Source organism: Vicia villosa, linkage group LG2 (genome assembly GCF_029867415.1).
Source record: "Vicia villosa cultivar HV-30 ecotype Madison, WI linkage group LG2, Vvil1.0, whole genome shotgun sequence".
NCBI classification, from domain to species: Eukaryota; Viridiplantae; Streptophyta; class Magnoliopsida; order Fabales; family Fabaceae; genus Vicia; species Vicia villosa.
Genome location: NC_081181.1, coordinates 123,589,518 through 123,608,254, shown reverse-complemented (window position 1 = coordinate 123,608,254; position 18,737 = coordinate 123,589,518). Strand labels below are relative to the sequence as shown.

Below are 18,737 nucleotides of genomic sequence, written 5' to 3'. Positions count from 1 at the left end.
GTGCATATCCATTACAAAAAAAATAGTGATGATGTGAGTCATTTGAAAGATTCACTTTTAAGAAACTGATGAAATCTTATCTTTAATTAATAAACAATATTCTTAAAATGTTAATAATGTGTTAATTTAGTAAAACTATAATTTTATTATATTTTTTAATTTACTGCAAAAATATAATATAAAACGACACTAATTTTAAAACATGAAAAAAATACCATTCTATCTAAACTTGACCATTAAAAATGATTAATCCATCCAAACTTAAAATACCCCCACCATATTTGTGACCGTCAATTGAACTTCAGTATTTAGATCCAACGGTCATTATACAATCCCATAGCTGCTCATCTATTGACCACGTCATAAGGCTCTCCATAGTAGTAGGCTACGGTCTCACAGACCTCTAATCCACCCCCACGTGTACCAACAAACACTCGCCCCGGCACCGTTTAAGCGGAACCGGTCCATCACTTTCCACTAAAGCCGCATTTGGCACACCACGAATTCGAACAAGAGATTTTGTCCTAATTACTCATCGCTGGTCTCTATTACGCAACGCAACACCCAAACACGCCCTTACCATAAAAAAGTAAAAAAAAAAATGAATATATCTTTCTACAGCTTTTTTATTATTCCCTTGTAGTTGCAGTCCCATACTTCACGTTTCACGCACTAATTCGAATTTGGATCTTAAATTTCTACCTATTCTTCGATCTTGTAATTCAGGTACATCTTTCTCTCATTCTCTTCTTCGTTTTCTTCAATGCGAGAAAGTTTCTGTAACAAACTTCACGTAACTGTTTTAGCGGGAAACTGGTTTTTCTATTCCGATTAGATCAAATTAGCTGGATTTGAATGATTTGAATGATTTGAATGATTTGAATGATTTGAAGTTAGAGTTATTGTTTTGGTTGATTTGTGAAATTGTATATAGCTAGAACGGTAGATTGAGATTTGAATGTTAGATGATTGATTATGAATGTAGTTTGAATTGTTAATTGGAATGAATAGTGTTTGTATTTTTTGTTGTTGTTGCAGTAAGTTGGAGATTCAATAATGATGGAGAGAGCAGATTCTGTGCAGAAGCTGTACACGCGTATGCGACTATGGGAATTTACCGATCAGTTTGTGATTGAGCCTACTGATGGCTCTTCTGGTTCGTCTTTGGCTGTTAGTCGAGTTGATGGCTCGATGAAACTAATTGGTTAGTTGAATGTTTCGTGCCGTGGTTTTTCTTCGATTAATATACGATTAATATACGTAGGATTTATTGATCTTTATGGTTTTGGTTTTTTTGTTTTTGTTTTTATATATTTCGTTCCTGTGTTGTTTTGCTTTGACAGATGAGGTTCCAGAATGTTCCACTCTCCGAGTTCCTAAGATTTTTACGATTTATGGAGTTGTTGGGATAGTGAGGCTTTTGGCTGGTGAGCAATCTTAAGAGACACATTTCCTTGTTTTGCTTTGATGAAATTTTACATAAAGTGACTACTGTATTTTTGAATTCTTAAGTTTTTAAAATAACGTGCATTGGCAAGGTTGATGTTCATTTTTATCTATGTGTGTAGTGTTGTCAATTGTAGATGGCGGATTATTAAAATTATGGTATGCATTAGTACTATAGCGGCTATTTGAAAACATATGGTACTAAATAACGGAGCGCAGGACAATGGCGGTTTGTCCAAATTCCGCTACTTTAGCACTGATATAGTGGCTATTTAACAACATTGTTTTTTGGTTGGATGGGCAGGGTGATTGGAGTTGGGAATTGGGATATTTGTCCGATGATAGAAGATATTGGATTTTGGCACATGATTGAAAGCGAAAAAATGGAATAGTAACAATGTTTGGTGCCCTATAGGCTAAGGAAAATGAGACATTGTCTTTTCTTTTCTTTATTTTTCTAAGAGACGGCATATGATTTAATGATCATGCAAGCTTTTTACATTTATATAGAGTTCCTTTTAGCTCAAGTATCTTTGTATCTTAATGACTTAAGCAGCCTGTCCTAATTACCCTGTTTTTTAATTACTTGTAATTGTGATTTTCGTATATGATTTTGTTGATCTTGTTTGCATAATTGATTTCCTTTTGAAACATCAGATAATGCATTATTTTGAAAACATAGTTCAATTTGAGCAATCATTTTGATGTAGCTAAATTTTACCATCCCCTTAGGATCATATTTGATGGTCATAACTGAGCGTGAATGTGCTGGATCTTACTTGGGGCATCCAATTTTCAAGATTACATCCATGAAGGTTTTTCCATGTGATCATTCACTTAAAAGTACCCCTGCCGAACAGGTATATTTGCCTAGGCTCCACTTGTTTCCTATTTTATTCCATAACCACTTCCAATTTGGAACTCATAATTGCTGTACCAAATTTGGCAGAAAAAGGTGGAGATGGAATTTTTTGGCTTACTAAATGTTGCTGAGAAAACTTCTGGTCTGTTCTTCTCATATGAAACTAATTTAACTCTGAGGTAAACTTTTTTCGATGTTCCTAGCAGTCTTTCATTTTTATGTATCACTAGAATATGTTATGCTTCTATTTGGATTCTAAAATTCACTGCCTTATTGACATATGCATATTATGAGAAGAAACTACCCATGCATTCTCTCAGTTTGATTGGTAGGTGCAATCATGCAGGGGAAGGGTGAATATGAGATGCTTTAAGTACATTTAGCCATTGGTTGCAAACCTCTAGACCGTTGATATATGAGACAGAAATTTATTTTAATATATGGCTATAATGATATTTTTTTTTTAAAAAGCTGATGGAATGGAAGTACTTTTGCAATCTGAGTTTTTTTGGAGCTGCGTGTCATTGTAATCTTGATTAAAAGGCATTCGTTTAGTGGTAATAATGACATTAATGATATGTTAGAAAAGTTAGGTTTTGTTTTTGTCATGAATAAATATTGAATGCATGCTCTATTAGGAAAATAAACCATAACTATGTAAATGTTTCCTCTAGCAAAAATAGCTCACATATAAAAGAAATCCTATAAAACATGTCTTATGTTGCCTTACCATTTCATTGTTTTTCTTAATGGAATATAAGTTATGTTTTGCAGTGCCCAGCGGTTGAATGACCTGGGTGATGAGTCTAGATTGCTTCCTCTTTGGAGACAGGTATCTATTGCCTTTTTGTTTTACTACTGTCCTCATTGTTTACAAAGTTTTTTTTTGTTGTATTTAACCATTTTAGATTGAGAGAAAGGAAAGGGAAGCATATAGGAAAGAGAGAGTAAGTGATAAACCAAAGAGAGAAATCCAAGAGTCTCTGTTGTGTGAAATTGATGAAATGATTCACTTAAACTTTCAGTTACAGTTTTATATATATGGAAGTCAAGAGCCTTTAGAAGTTCAAGGTGACTAAATCGTAACTAACACAACATAGTATGTTGATTCAGCATATTTTGTTACTAAAATTACTAACCGCTTACTGCAATAACATAAACAAATTCTTATAGTGATATTTATAAAATGTTGCCGTTACGTTGATATACCACAGAAGGTGTTGATTACTTGGTTGAGAAAATTTCGTAGTTTCTTCTAGATACTATTCCTGAGCCACACTTCTCATGTCTAGGAAATCAATGTCCACTCTTAATTGATTCCTTATGCAGTTTTTGTGTTTCCCCCCTCTTATTCTGCTCATGCTACCAATTTCTTGATCACAGGCAGAGCCTCGATTTCTATGGAATAATTATATGTTAGAAGTGCTCATAGATAACAAGGTAGGTTTATTGTAGCGTTTTTTACAGTTCATTTTTCCATGACTTGCACATTTTTAAAGTACTAACTAATATGTTTGTGATTCTGTGCTTGCCAGCTTGACCCATACTTACTCCCTATAGTCCAAGGCAGTATCCTTATTTGATCAGCTCAATGTTATATCATCATCTTTTGACTTTTTTAATAACAGATGCATATATTTGTATTGCTGTTGTGTGAACGCATTTCCATTTATTTTTCAATGTTATCCTTAGCAAGTTATCAGGTTTTCATTACTTTCAAGCAGCCATTGGAAAAGATATTATTGACGTCACTTTGATTGCAAGGAGATGCACAAGAAGAAATGGTGTTTAAACTTTAAAGCCTTTGGATGAACTTATATTTATTTCTGTCCACTCAAAAAAATCTTTTGTTTCTAGTTTGACTGTGCACTTATAGATATCATGTGTTCCTTACCATTCAAAGAATCAACATGATGTTGGCCATGAAATTAATGTGGTGGTGATATTGAAAGTAATCATTGAAGGTTGCGAGATTTTTTTACAATATCTTGTAGCTGTCTGCTTGGAACATATGCAGATCTAATTTCTAAGTTAAACTTTAAGAAAAAGATATCAAAAGGTGTATAGTTCCTTGTTTGCATGTTAGGATTTTAATTTGTCATATTGGAGGTTTAAAATTATTATTAGAATCTTTAATTTTAAGTGTTTTTGTATGAGAGAATACAGTTGTAATTTGTGACTTCCCAAATAAAACAATTTTAATCTTTTATTGATTGGTTGGCTAATAGTACAAATGCAATTTTATTTCTGGAAAGGAACTCGAATGTGGAGAAGAGGAGCTGATCCAGATGGATATGTTGCCAATTTTGTGGAAACAGAACAACTTATGCAGTTCAATGGATATACTGCTTCTTTTGTTCAGGTATTACTTTCTACAACCACAAATCTTTTATTATAAGAACTGAAATAAAAGGACGGGCTAGCCATGCAAGATATGAATGTTCTGTCGAATTAATTCAGAGCAGTGGTCCTAATCATCCTAAACAGTTGTCATTGTTTTGAAATAAGATGAACATTATCTAGGGCACATATAACTAAAAGCAACTGCATAATTAATGAACAATTGATATCTATCTAACTTGATTTTTTCTAAGAAGATGGAAAAATGATTTCAGTTTTTTTATGTCCAATATATATTTTAAAAATTCTTAATTGTCTTTCCAAATTTGCATTTGGTATTTTTCGACCATCCACTTAATGGCGTTAAATTTTTTTGTAAGTGATGCTTCAGTAACATTTCAATTCTGTAATGTATTTAGGTATCGAAGTAATGTGAAAATTAGTTACCATTTTCATCTTACTATTAACAAACTATCCAGAAATAAAGTGCATGTTTAATAATGCGGGGCAGCTTTCCATATCTCTTTTATTTGTTTTTCTTTTCAACTCTGTTTTTCTGTAATTTGAGTTTTCAATTGGGAATAATTGTTTTGATTCTACCTTCTCTAAATCTCTTATGTGTAACTTACTATATAACTTCCTGAAAACTATCCTATCTCTTTTATCTGCTATTCCACGTTTGCTTTGACACAAATTCTACCTGGTATGGCTGTTGTTCCATCCTTGCTAGATTTTGACATAATACTGGCATCATTAACTGTCAAATGTATACTGGCTTTCTAGTTAGGAAAATTACCAAAACTGAATTCCTCACTAAATCTTTTGCAATTCGTAAAAAATCTATATATTTTCCCCGACACACCATATTTTGTTCATTCTAGTTTTTCAATCATGAGTTGTTTTTATTTATTTATTGTAAATATGATTTGCCAGTTTCTAGATGGATTGATGTTGAACTGAAAAGGCTACTCTTAAACTTCTAGGCTAAAGTATTCTGACATGTAGTGTTGGTAGCTTTAAGGTTAATACAAAAATAGCATTACCTTCCAACTATTTTGGGTATTTTTTTAATTTTGAAATATAGACCCTCTGATAATATTTTGTACCTATTAGGATTTAGGACATCTTTATTTGAAAATACTGAGCTGAAAACTTATGTAGCTATACTAATAGTGATAGTTGAATGAAGCCAAACTTACTCTTGAATTTTCATGGAGTGAAAATGGGCTATTCTTGCTATTATAACTTATATGGGTTCAAAAGTAAAGCCAAACAAGGGGGGCTGTGGCTCAAATTCTGTTTTTTTGGGAAGAATGTTATTATGATAACTGTGTTTTTTTCCATTTCATATCACTTAGGAGTCATCATGGTTGAACTTTTGCAGATTCGTGGTTCGATTCCTCTCCTCTGGCAGCAAATTGTTGACTTAACATATAAACCGAAGTTTGAACTATTGAAACTTGAGGACGCTGTAAGTGTTTGATTATTGTAGTAATTTCGTGGTTCTTACATGTTTTATATGTATTTCACTTCCATTTCATTGCTTGAGATGCAGCCACGAGTCCTCGAGAGGCATATATTAGATTTAAGAAAAAAATATGGAGCTGTGTTGGCTGTTGATCTTGTTAACAAGGTGAATATGCTTTCATTGTGTAACAAGCTGAGAATGCTCGTATATTGGTTAACAATTTTACCAAATGATACTAGTCTGTGTAATTGCATTGTAAATTTCATAGACAACTGTTAAGAATGCATGCAACCTAAAATGTGCATGGAATTGTTATGTATCAGCATGGAGGAGAAGGACGGCTATGTGAAAAATTTGGCAGTACAATGCAGCATGTGGCTAGTGATGATGTAAGGTAGATGTCCCTTCAATTAACTTTTAGATTGATTAGATTGATATGCATAGACTCTTCAGTTTTTTTGGGGTTTACTCATGTGCTTTTGATTATTCTATGTAGATATGTTCACTTTGATTTCCATCATGTCTGTGGACACGTTCATTTTGAACGTCTATCATTGCTTTATGATCAAATATCAGATTTTCTTGAGAGAAACGGGTATGGAGTTTTTTTTATTGGTTAAGCTACTTGACACCTACTTTTTTGAGAATTGATTAGTAATTTGATTCTTATTGATATTGTTTGGACTCATCGAAGCAGGGAGTTATTTATGAACTACTGATATGCTAACCAGTTCTAATAAATTATATTAACATGATGTTTGTTTATGTTGCTTTATTTGGACCTATCTGCTATAGTATCCTGAACAATTTTCCTGCACGATGTTATGCACTGTCTAACAGTATAAGATATTTACTGGAAACATTCACCTTATTATCCTGTTTGATAATAAAATTTTGCACTCAATTCTTTCTCAAGTTCTTCTTTAAAGAGATAAATATATATGACCTGAATTGCTATTCGCTTCTGCAAGTGTAGATATCTTTTGTTGAACGAAAAGGGAGAGAAAATGAAGGAGCAACTTGGAGTTGTTAGGACCAACTGTATTGATTGTCTCGACCGAACAAATGTAACTCAGGTTGGTTGGTTTCTGTTATAGAAAGTGTTCAGTACCTTCCTGAATTAATGGAAAAATTTATCTGTCCCTTTATTGGAAACACTTAATTCTTTGGTTTTTATCTGTATGTGTGTAAGTCTACAAGTACATATCCACAGCTATAAACACCAAAATCATTTTCACGTAGCCATGGCAGAGCTTAGATAGTTTTTTGGAGTGGGCCAAAGAGTTATACTACCTCTGTATTTAAATATAAGACCCCCTTGAGAAATTTCCTTGTCCCTTTTCATAAGGTTCCTTTTAATTTACAAGTGCATTAATTATTTCTTTACCAACATACCCTTAATTGTTTTACATCTTTTTCTGTAACAACAATAAATATTTTGATGGAAGCATTAACTAAATCTCTCGAGTGAAGGATGAAGTGTCAGCTCAGTGTGGCAAAAGTCTGATTTTGTAACTTCAAGGGATGAATTTCAAATTCCTTCCACTTTAATTAATAATATCTCTCTCTCTTGAAGGATTAGACTTACAAAAAGAATATCAATTGTTAACAATTTTAATACTACTACCAATTTTCTTAATTCCTGTGATTTAGTTAACGGGATCCTATATTTAGATACAGAGGTATTATACTGTAATTTATCCCGATAATTTTAATGCTAACACACACAAACACGCCTATCATGAAGGATTTTTTGGGGTGGCCACGCCCATCCTCAGTCCCTTTCTAAGATTCGGTCCTACTTGTGTGTCCCACTATTTGTTTATGGCATAATTTATTTTCCAGCTTACTGATGTTAAAGTATATGTGTAGAGCATGATAGGCCGAAATATGTTAGAATACCAGCTTAGAAGGCTTGGAGTCTTTGGGGCTGAAGAAACCATTAGCTCACATCCAAATCTTGATGAAAGGTTTAAGATCTGTAAGTGTATTATTACTTTTCGGACTATGTGATTTGAAATGTAGATATATGTGTTGTATTATGTAGTAATTTTCAACTTTTCACTGTTTTTGTTGCTTTTGAAATCTTTGATTCAATTTGTGACTGACTCTGATCAGTGTGGGCTAATCATGGGGATGATGTAAGTATCCAATATTCAGGAACTCCTGCTCTGAAAGGAGACTTTGTCAGGTATTTTTCCGATAGTCTTACCAATTTTTTTTAATATTCCGTGCATATTAAGAAGATTGTTAAATTATGTGTCCATAAAGGTTTTTCTATGTTCCATCTCTTGTATCATATGCTTACTTTGATAGTATATGTTTTCCAATATGGGAATTATAGATTTTTTGTAAATTTTTTCTATTTTAGTCCGTTGCTTTTCTCTATTGCATGCTTTGATGATATTAATTATGATTTTTTTGGTGGGATTCAGATTTGGGCATCGCACCGTTCAAGGGATAGTAAACGATGGTTGGAATGCTCTCCAAAGATATTACTTGAATAACTTTTGTGATGGAACAAAGCAGGTTTGTATAACTTATTTAACATAATGTATGGGGGTACTTTAGTTATGGTCTAGAATTCCTTAGGAGACCACTAGTTGGTCATAACTCAACTTATTATTATTGGGAAAATCTGAAGTCCTACATTGGTCATACTAGTTCTTATCATCATAATTGAGTCATGTATCCCTATAAATAAAGATTAGTATTAAGTCTTTTGTATCAAGTCAATAGTTATTATCAATGATATTTTTCTCTCATGTTTTACACATAATCACAAATTCAACATGGTATCAGAGACTTGTTTAGGACTGCAATGTGGTAATTGGACCCAGGTCCACGCTAGGTGTAAGGGTGGGTGTTGAAGTTGTATTTGAGTTGTGGAGTTTGTTTGGAGTCTCACATTGCTTAGGTTTCCGAGTTATTGAATGTATAAATGTGTGAGTGTGCAACCTCACCCTTTGAGCTATCTTTTGCATTTAACATGGTATCAGAGTCTGGTTCTGATCTAGAGACCTGTGGGTTATGGGTCCACCACGACGGTTTTGTAAGGAGGTCCAACCACAATTCTATGATAACACTAGAGCCTATCGATTGGACCATGGGTTGCCCACCGTTTATATCCACGCACCAAGTGCAATGGGGATGAGATCCAAGCACATTTAATATGGTACCAGAGTCTGGTTCCGATCTAGAGACCTGTGGGTTATGGGTCCACCACGCCGGTTTTGTAAGGTTTAGTTAGGTCCAACCATAATTCTATGATAACACTAGAGCCCATCGATTGGACCACGGGCTGCCCACCGTTTATATCCACGCATCAAGTGTAAAGAGCATCAGGGGGTGTATTGGGAAGATCCCAAGTCCCACATTGGTTATAGATAGAGCTTGAAAAGAGTTTATATATTATAGAGTGACGTCCGTCACCTTACCAACTGGTTTGGTTTTGTAGGGATTAGTTAAGCTAGACTCTAAATCTAATAATTATCTTCATCTAGGTTTTGTCCTATGTATATTTAACCTCTACCTTCTGCATCCCAATTAAAAGTTTTAGTCTGTGCTGCCCTACATAGTAATTATGCTGTATAAGATGCTGAAATTTAATGTGCATATTTTAATTCTGATTACTCTTTTTTCTTAAGATACCATTTCTGAATAGATCTTGAGTTAAATTACTTTTGAGATTCTCTGGATCTATTACCTTTTATAAATATGTTAATTTTAAAAACTTATTAGTTTATATGTAATTAGTTTGTGTTGTTCATATTTTCCATTTAATATGTGAAGGATGCAATTGATCTCCTGCAAGGACATTATATAGTATCCGTTGGCCGAGATACAGCTGCCTCTTCTCAGAAAGGAGGAATTGAAGCTATAGCTGTGAGTATAATATAGGATATTTTTGTTGATGTTTGTGGCATCACTTTTGTGTTTAAGTTCTGTTCTTAGAAAGCTCACAATTGATGAACATATTTTATATTCTATGACGTGTGTCTAAATTCATAGTTGCATACATGCATACAAAATGAATGAATTGAAGTCTGTTTTTCGGGGACGCTGCCTATGTTTTTCGTGTCGAGGTTTACAGAGTTGGTCCTAACCCTACTGAAAAGTGATGGAATGCAATGATCCACAAAGATGAATTACCACATGAAGCTGAGAGGTTTATGCTTTGTTAAATAAGAAATAAAAACTGCCTTTAATATTTACCGGAGCAACTAGATTATTCAGTCAGGGAAATATTGAAGTCACTATAATGCGGGATAATGCATTGCAGCATTCCCCTTTTTGTTTGAAGACCTAATATAATTTTTATTTTGCATTCTGCATTTTGTTGACATGCAGTTCATTATTAGAATGCTTCAAAGGTCATATGCATTTAATGGAAATGAATATTGATATAGTTTTTGTTTGCAGTCGTTTCCTCTGGCTTTCGCTCTGGTTTTAACTGGATTTATGTTTGCAACCATGTCATTGAGACAAGGTGAGTTTACTTTATTTAGTTAAGGCTTAAAGTAAGAATTAATCAGTCACTCATATTTGCACACATTCGGGCATGGATGTCTCTTGGTGTTGGTTCAATAAAAAAAAAGGAAATAAAAGGAACCAACCTACTACTTTAAAGGCGTATTATTTCAAATCCAGTCTGACCTTTTGAGATTCAGGAAATAACATTAGACTTGTTTTTACAAGAAGTGAAAACAAATTGCCTCCACTGATTCCCATCCATACTTTTGAAATAAAAAAATAAACTGCAAAACCAAATAGTTATTTAAACTGAAAAAGCTTTTTCAAACCAAACAGATCCTGAGAGGGATAGAGAATAAGGGGAGAGAGGAGAGAGGTATATTAGAGGCAACCCCCTGGCTGAGAACTGAGACACACAAGACACCTAAAATATGATAATTTAATTTAGTCTTGTTTAGTTAGTTTTACAAGAATGGAAAGCCCCCCTTCATTCCCGTTGCCCTGTTTTAATTACCAGCTGACTTATTCCCAAGTGGTTTAAAGTGGTCGGATATCTTGTAGCCTACTGCTGCCAACATGCCCAAGGTTTCGAGATAGTTAGTTTTTAAAGCAAGTGTGTGTGATGTAAAAGTTTGCGAGATTTTCTGCGCGTACTCTTTGCAAGCATTTAAGCTCACAGTATAAAAAATATTGTATATGAGTGAATTTGCTAACCTAAGGTTAGAACAATAACTCTGTACAATTGATAGGTTAATCAACTATGCATTACATATGTGAAATATATGGCCTGAAAATTGTTAATTTGGTTATTGTTGCTGCAGTTCAATATGATTTTAGGCACGCCTTCTTTTCGCTAATGTGGGCCGGCATTAGTATTGGTTTAGCAGCTTTTGTGAGGGCCAACGGACGGGTTTTCTGCAACAGACCCCGCCTGAACAATCCCCCTCGTTAACTTCTACACAAATCAATTTGGGGAATTAGAATTTTGTGAAGTAATCAGCTTCTGCAATAGGAGTCACCATCAGGGGATTTAGTTCTACATTTAAATCACACAACGAATTCAATCTTTAAGCCCCTCTTTTGCTGCTTATCATATTTTTGTTATTTATTACTAATTTGCAGTCATTGTAACTTCCATAAATTATTTATGTCATAGTCCAATGACATCCTACCCAAGTGATTGCTGCTTGATTGATGTTTCCCCCCTCCATGTATATTTGATTTTTTTTTTTTTTTTATCTGTACCCTGTTTAAGATGGAAACATTTTAAGGTTCCTCTGATTATACTGTATGCTTATAAGCAAATCCATATGCAATAATTTTACATATTTATTTTAGAAACGAAGGTTGTTACATAATATTTGCCTTAGTCAATGTTGCCAGTGGATTTTTATATGACACTCTACATCGCTGTTTTAAATTTAGTTGTAAATAACAAAATTTGCTATGCTTCTGAAATTGAATCCATGGCTGTAACTAGTTAGTATGTTTCGAAAATTTGCTATGCTTTCATGGTAAATTTTTCAGATGAATTTTGATGTCATAACTAGGACAGAAATCGTACCTATGTTTCTGAGTTCCATGTGAAACAACAATATTCAATCCCATTCATGCATCCTTTATAAGTGATGCATGTGAAATGGCCCCTTAACAAGTCAAAAACAAGAGAGAAAAGTCGGTGATATTAGGCAAATTGCCTGAAAAATGAAAGAGGGAAAAAGAACGTGATATGAAGCAATTCCTACCAAGGTTCTAAACTAGGGTTTAAACTAGGAAAGGGGAAGAACAATAAAAGGGACTTAAAATAAAAGATAAAATTAAACTTGATTTCATTGATTGATTCTAAATGTCTCCATGAGACTACATTATATAACATTCTTAATGGATAATAATAATAACATAAAAGCCCAAACACTACTAAAAGCCCAATAACCATACTAATAATATACTCCTATTATTACCCTTTGGAAGTATGAAACGTGAACTATTGGAAGAGAGTCATACAAACACAACACAAGAAAGTACATCGGTTTTTCAGGAAGTAGCCTTTTTGTTTTGACAAAGGAATAACCATACTTACAAGAGAACACATTTTCCCACTTTAAAAAATTGGGACCAACGTAAACAGCGAGGGAAAAATAAAAGAATTTCTCCTCCAACTAACAAAATAAAACATATAAATGACTAGAAAGTGTCTGAAAAAACCTATTCACTGAATCAAATGTTCACCCTCAAATTTTAAATGGACAAATTAGTTTTTGTAAATTATACATAGCTATTAGCTGCAGATTTAGTGCCGTGATTCTTGGATATCTTCCTTCTATCCTTAATAGCTTTTATGCCTTCCAATGTCTCCAAAACATCTTTCATAGAAGGACGTTTTTTAGGGTCATGTTCAAGGCATTTAAGAATAAGCTTAGCTGTTTCTAACGCTGCCTTTGGTGAACATTGGCTTTCTAGCCTACTATCCAATATGCTACTTATCAACTTTCTTTTATCTCTTAGAGAAGGTTTAATCCATTCAACCAGATTCTGCTGCTCTGAAGGCCTTTTTGAATCATGTGCTTGCAATCCTGTCAACATTTCAAGTAGCACTACACCAAATCCATAAACATCACTCTTCACATACAAATGACCTGTTCAATAACATCACACAATTCATATTAGACCATTTCCCATCTTCAATTCAAAAAGCATCCATTTAGTGTGTAAAGTATAAATGTAGATATATATACAATCACCTGTTGCAATATATTCTGGGGCAGCATAACCATGTGTACCCATGATCCTAGTACTCACGTGTGTATCTCCCTCTGATGGTCCAAATTTAGCCAACCCAAAATCTGAAATCTTTGCATTGTAATTCTGTAAATCACAAATAATTGATTATCAGTATACATAAGATATATAAGATAATGAGACCAAAAGTAAAAGAGAGAAATTAGCCAAAAGTAACTAACCCCATCAAGAAGTATATTAGAAGCCTTAAAATCTCTATATATGACTTGTTTTTCTGAAGAATGCAAGAAAGCCAAACCTCTAGCTGCATCAATAGCTATTTCGAGTCGAGTATTCCAAGAAAGTGGCTCTCTGTTAGTATTTCCTAACCAAAAACAAAAACAAAAACAAAATTGAGTTTAAACTCAAATCCATAGGCAATAATTTATTTGCTTATTAAACATGACTTCTCTCAAAGTTCATACTTCTAAATAGATGGTTCTCCAAGCTTCCCCTTGGCATAAACTCATACACAAGTAGAAATTCATCGTCATCCCTACAATAACCAAGTAGCTTGACCAAGTTGGGATGAGAAATCCTTCCTAAAAAGTTGATTTCTGTCTGCATTGTCATATAAAAAAACACAAGAAACTACAAAGTCAGGTAGCTGAATAGAGCAAAGAGTCCTCAATGAATCCTCAATGAAAACAAAATTACCTGCCATTCTTGAACACCTTGCAAACTATCAGGTTTCAATTTCTTGATAGCCACCATCATTCCAGAACCAGCTTTAGCAGGAGCAAGTGTTTCAGCATTTAACCAACCTTTATACACTTTACCAAAACCACCTTCTCCAAGCAAAGCATCTGACTTGAAACTCTTTGTTGCAATTTTCAAATCTCCATAGCTAAACACCTTCAAGTTTGACATCTCTAGAAGCTTTCCACTTTCACTACTTCCCATCTCCCAAACTTTACCTCCTGAAGTGTGAAGGATGTTGAGGGAAGAGGGTGGCGGTAGGCGAGAGAGTGATCCGAAACAGACACCCATGTTAGTGTTAACCAATGTTGGATTGAGAAAAATGGAACATAGGGAACAAGTGTGAGTGTCATCTGTTGTTTGAAATTGATTGGTATTTATGTTTAAGGTTTTGCCGTGTTGGTTTCGTGTTTGTCAAAGTGCAAAACACAATGACAACAATCATCAAACAATCTCTTGTCCACACTCTTGTCCACACGTGCTTTTTTTTACTTTATAAAAAAGCATAATTATTATTATTATTATTTTATAGCGCTCATTGATCTATTTGAAGTTTTATAATAAGTAGCATTCACGCGCATCCCTTTGTATATAAAAACATATGAGAAGAAGTTTCGCCATTCATATGGACTGAGTCAAGTTTCAATACTTACTTCATGACTTTAGTTACATGCATGCTTCTGGCTATTTGGGACAAAGATTCGAACCACCTTTAATCACTTCAACTGTTGAATTAAGTGTATGTTTGGATTGGTTTCTACAAGTCCCAAAAGCACTTCTAGCCCATTTTAACTTGAAAATTGATTATTTTTCTTGTTTGGATACTTTTCCAAAATCAATTCTCCTCCTCCAAAAGCAATTCTACTAGAAGCTACAATTCCTAGCTTTTGGGTTTAGTAGAATCAATTCTACATTTATTATATATTATTTATTACAACTCTTTTAAAATTTCCTTCTTTACCCTCTTTAATTTTCATCAATTACTTCTTTTCTTTTTGATTTGTATTAGAATCTATTACCATTTTGGTAATTATACAATTCAAAATCAATTTTGCTAAAACTATCCAAATAACATTAATCGATAACAATCACTTCTATATCATTGTATCCAAACATAAATCAATTCTTCTAAACTCAATTCTATTAAAATCAATTCTATCAAACTCAATTCTCTCAGAATCAATTCTGTCCACCGCCAATCCAAACACACCCTAATTGTTTTTGGATATAAGTAAAGTAATGTGTCACGCATGTATGGAAGTTTGTTCCTATTACAAGATATTTCATTTTTTCTTGAGATATATGACATGCCCATATCCGTCTTATTACAATTAAGTAGATTCAAGGCAATGTAGATGAATTATGTAGGATTAAAAGAGTTTTTTTTTTTTTTTTTTTGAATAAGGATAGGATTAAAAGAGTTAAAAAGAGGTGAAGGTCTAGACTTCTACTAACAATTAATAATTAATAATGGACCATTAAAAAAATCATGTAAATTAATTATATAATGTAATACATTTTTATGTTTTTAAATTCAAACCAACATTTATTGTATTTTGTTGTAAATTCATTTTTATGTTTCAATTTTTGTCGTATTTTGTTGTAAATTCATTTTTATGTTTCAATTTTTGTTGTATTTTGTTGTAAATTCATTTTTATGTTTTAACTTTTGTTGTATTTTGTTGTAAATTTTGGAAGTCCAAAAAGAGCCCAACTAGATATAAGTTCAATTAACATAATCTAACGTATAAAAACACACGTGAGATTTACGATACACTTTTTGATCTCCATTTTTTATTTTACTCAATTTGAACTCTGAACTTATTTGGATGTTGGAGTGCTTATCTTGCAGATTCACCCTGTGCCACCGCATAAGAGATTAGTACCACTGATTCAGAGTCCTCCATCATCGACCAACACCAATTCTAGTTTTAGTACGAAACAAATAACATTTATAGTTATTTTATTTTACTAGTAGGTGACTCATTAAGTAAGTCTATAAAGTTTAAATTTATCTCTATTTAAACAAATTTATTCTAATATAGTAAATCACGAAATGTATTAAAATACTTTTTTCTATATGATATTACGAACTATCTATTTTTGGGGTCTTGCTTTTGCTTAAACCCTAGCCGACATTATTGCGTTTTTTTCTTTTAATCGCAACCTCTTTTGAAATTCAAAATCATCGTTTATCGAGAAACTATGTCATTATGAGTTCAATGTTCATTCCAAACGTACTATTCATTCCAACGATATTGTTCATTCCACATGTACGGTTCATTCTCAAACACTGTCATCCCAAAAATACTATTCATTAAGAGGTAATGTTCATCCCGAAAGTACAATTTATTTTGGCGAATTTCTAAATAATTTTTCCCATTAAAAAAAGAAAAAAAAGGAAGCTTGGGTGTCTCTTTGCTGCTATTTGGTGGAATTTTTCTTCTTCTTCTTCTTCTATTGAGAAGATATTTTTAGAAAGATAAATCAATATGGTTAAAAATAGATCTATTGTGATTTCAACTTTTAATATTGTTGATACTGACTCTAAGAGTGCTTAGACTTTTAATGTTGGTGTCATTCATTACATGACATCTGTCTCTCAATATTTTTTGAAGAATATTTTTTCTTCCAACATTTCGTATATTATTGTTGTAGATGATTCTCATACTCAGGTTAATGATTATGGAAACATTGATCTTCAATCTCTAAAATAGAAATGTGTGTTTCACGTTTCCAGTCTATTGAACAACCTCATCTCTAATCGTAAGCATTCAGAGGATCATAATTATTATATATTTTTACTCTAATTGTACTTTTCAACATCATACAACGGGGAAGACGATTTTGCTAAGGAACATGGAAGATTATAATACCTCTTTGACCATAAGGTATCTTCAATCTTAATCAGAGTCATGTTTTTCCTCGGACATATGTCTTTAGCACAAACATCTTAGTCATCATTCTTTTTCATTAATGAAGTGTATGTATTCATCCCTATTTTCAAAACAAGTTGCGAGTCTTTTAAATGTGATATTTATCAGTTTTCTAAACATAACCAAACTAGTTTTCCTTTGAGTATTTCTAAAAATGATTAACCATTTGATCATATTCATTTCACTTTTCCTTCCATCTCTAGTAGTCACGTATTATAGGTAATGTTAGTTATATTTAATTTATCATCTCATTTTTTTCTTCTGCTTCTATGTTGCACAGTCTCAAATCTTAAGGATTTGGTTGTATAACTTTTATCCATGTCTATAATCAAAATTAAGATAAGTTTGAGTCTCATGCTCTTAGATGTGTCATTTCTAGGTTATCCTCCTAACAAAATGTGCTTGTCAAAAAATACAGGTGTGCGTGGTATCCCTACACGGATAGGAGATACTCAGAGGCCTTAGTAAATGATAGTGGTTAGGGCTTCCCCGCGGAGGAAAGAGGCCTTGTTTGGTGATGTTTATGATATTTACGGTGGTAAGAGAGGCTAACTCACGTGAGGTGAGAGGATCTGTATTATGCGTTATAGTTGTTAAGTTAAGATCCGTCCTCTACCCTTAAAGGATCAACTATTTATAGAGGCCTTTGTGCCTAAGGTTTAGGAAACCTTGTTGGCTATCTATTTTTTAAGAAGTCATGGTATGACTCATTCTTATATGACTAGTGGAGAGATAACAATATTATACAAGCCATTTGTCCTAAAGGCAAGATCACATACTCCATAAACAAGTGTGATAGTGGTTAGGGCTTCCCCGTGGCGGAGAGAGGCCTTGTTTGGTGATGTTTATGATGTTTACGATGGTAAGACAGGCCAACCACGTGAGGTGAGAGGATCTGTATTTAGGGATGGCAACGGGTCGGGTCGAGTGCGGGTTTCGCACTACCCAAATACGCACCCGAAATCGACACCCAAACCCGAACCCAAACCCAAAGGGTGTTCGAGTGGAAAAATAATACCCACGCCCACAACCGTTGGATTCGGGTTTTTTCACCCAAACTCGAACCCGCAATAAAATACATAAAATACATTTTTTCTACAACTTTCCACAAAATATTTATATATATAATATAATATAATATATATATATATATATATATATATATAATATTTAATATATATAATATATATAATATATATATATAAGCGGGTATGATTTCGGGTTCCGGGTGCGGGTTTCACACTACCCAAACCCGCACCCAAAATATCGGGTGGCACCCGAACCCGAACCCAGTCAACTCGGGTTTTCACCTGTTGACTCGGGTTCGGGTGCGGGTGGGCCCCGCGGATTTGGGTCTTCTTGCCATCCCTATCTGTATTATGCGTTATAGTTGTTAAGTTAAGATCCGTCCTCTACCATTAAAGGATCATATATTTATAGAGACCTTTGTGCCTAAGGTTTAGGAAATCCTGTTGGCTATCTATTTTTCAAGAAGTCGTGGTATGAGTCATTATTATATGACTAGTGGAGAGATAACAATATTATACAAGCCATTTGTCCTAAAGGCAAGATCACATACTCCATAAAGATAGCGCCAAATTGACGCCTTACTAGGCAAGGAATCTGACGCCGCCATTATTTGAGACTCTCATAAATATAACACTACACAGTCCTCAGGAACGAGGGTTTGTAAACGTGCAATGTGTTTTAAGGCTTCTATTAGATTTTGTCCCGT

General features: G+C 33.6%; 2 protein-coding genes across 2 annotated transcripts; one reads left to right on the top strand and one right to left on the bottom strand.

Annotated features, from left to right (window-relative positions):
* The first annotated feature begins 494 nt into the window (after positions 1-494).
* Positions 495-11,930, top strand: LOC131651966 (phosphoinositide phosphatase SAC7-like). The gene is made up of 21 exons (XM_058921711.1): positions 495-726; positions 1,039-1,204; positions 1,344-1,427; positions 2,179-2,306; positions 2,396-2,487; positions 3,083-3,140; positions 3,692-3,748; positions 3,844-3,877; positions 4,012-4,092; positions 4,564-4,670; positions 6,033-6,119; positions 6,204-6,281; positions 6,440-6,510; positions 6,613-6,711; positions 7,093-7,192; positions 7,989-8,097; positions 8,235-8,307; positions 8,552-8,645; positions 9,909-10,001; positions 10,539-10,605; positions 11,411-11,930. Exons 2-21 carry the CDS (start codon positions 1,057-1,059, stop codon positions 11,539-11,541), a joined length of 1,791 nt encoding a protein of 596 aa, XP_058777694.1. The 5' UTR covers positions 495-726; positions 1,039-1,056; the 3' UTR covers positions 11,542-11,930.
* A 639-nt stretch (positions 11,931-12,569) lies between these two features.
* LOC131651967 (probable serine/threonine-protein kinase CST) lies at positions 12,570-14,464 on the bottom strand. The gene is made up of 5 exons (XM_058921712.1): positions 14,025-14,464; positions 13,793-13,928; positions 13,550-13,692; positions 13,331-13,454; positions 12,570-13,225 (listed from the first exon to the last, which is right to left on the bottom strand). The coding sequence occupies exons 1-5, from the start codon at positions 14,355-14,357 to the stop codon at positions 12,855-12,857; spliced, it is 1,107 nt and encodes a 368-aa protein (XP_058777695.1). The 5' UTR covers positions 14,358-14,464; the 3' UTR covers positions 12,570-12,854.
* Between the last annotated feature and the right edge of the window lie 4,273 nt (positions 14,465-18,737).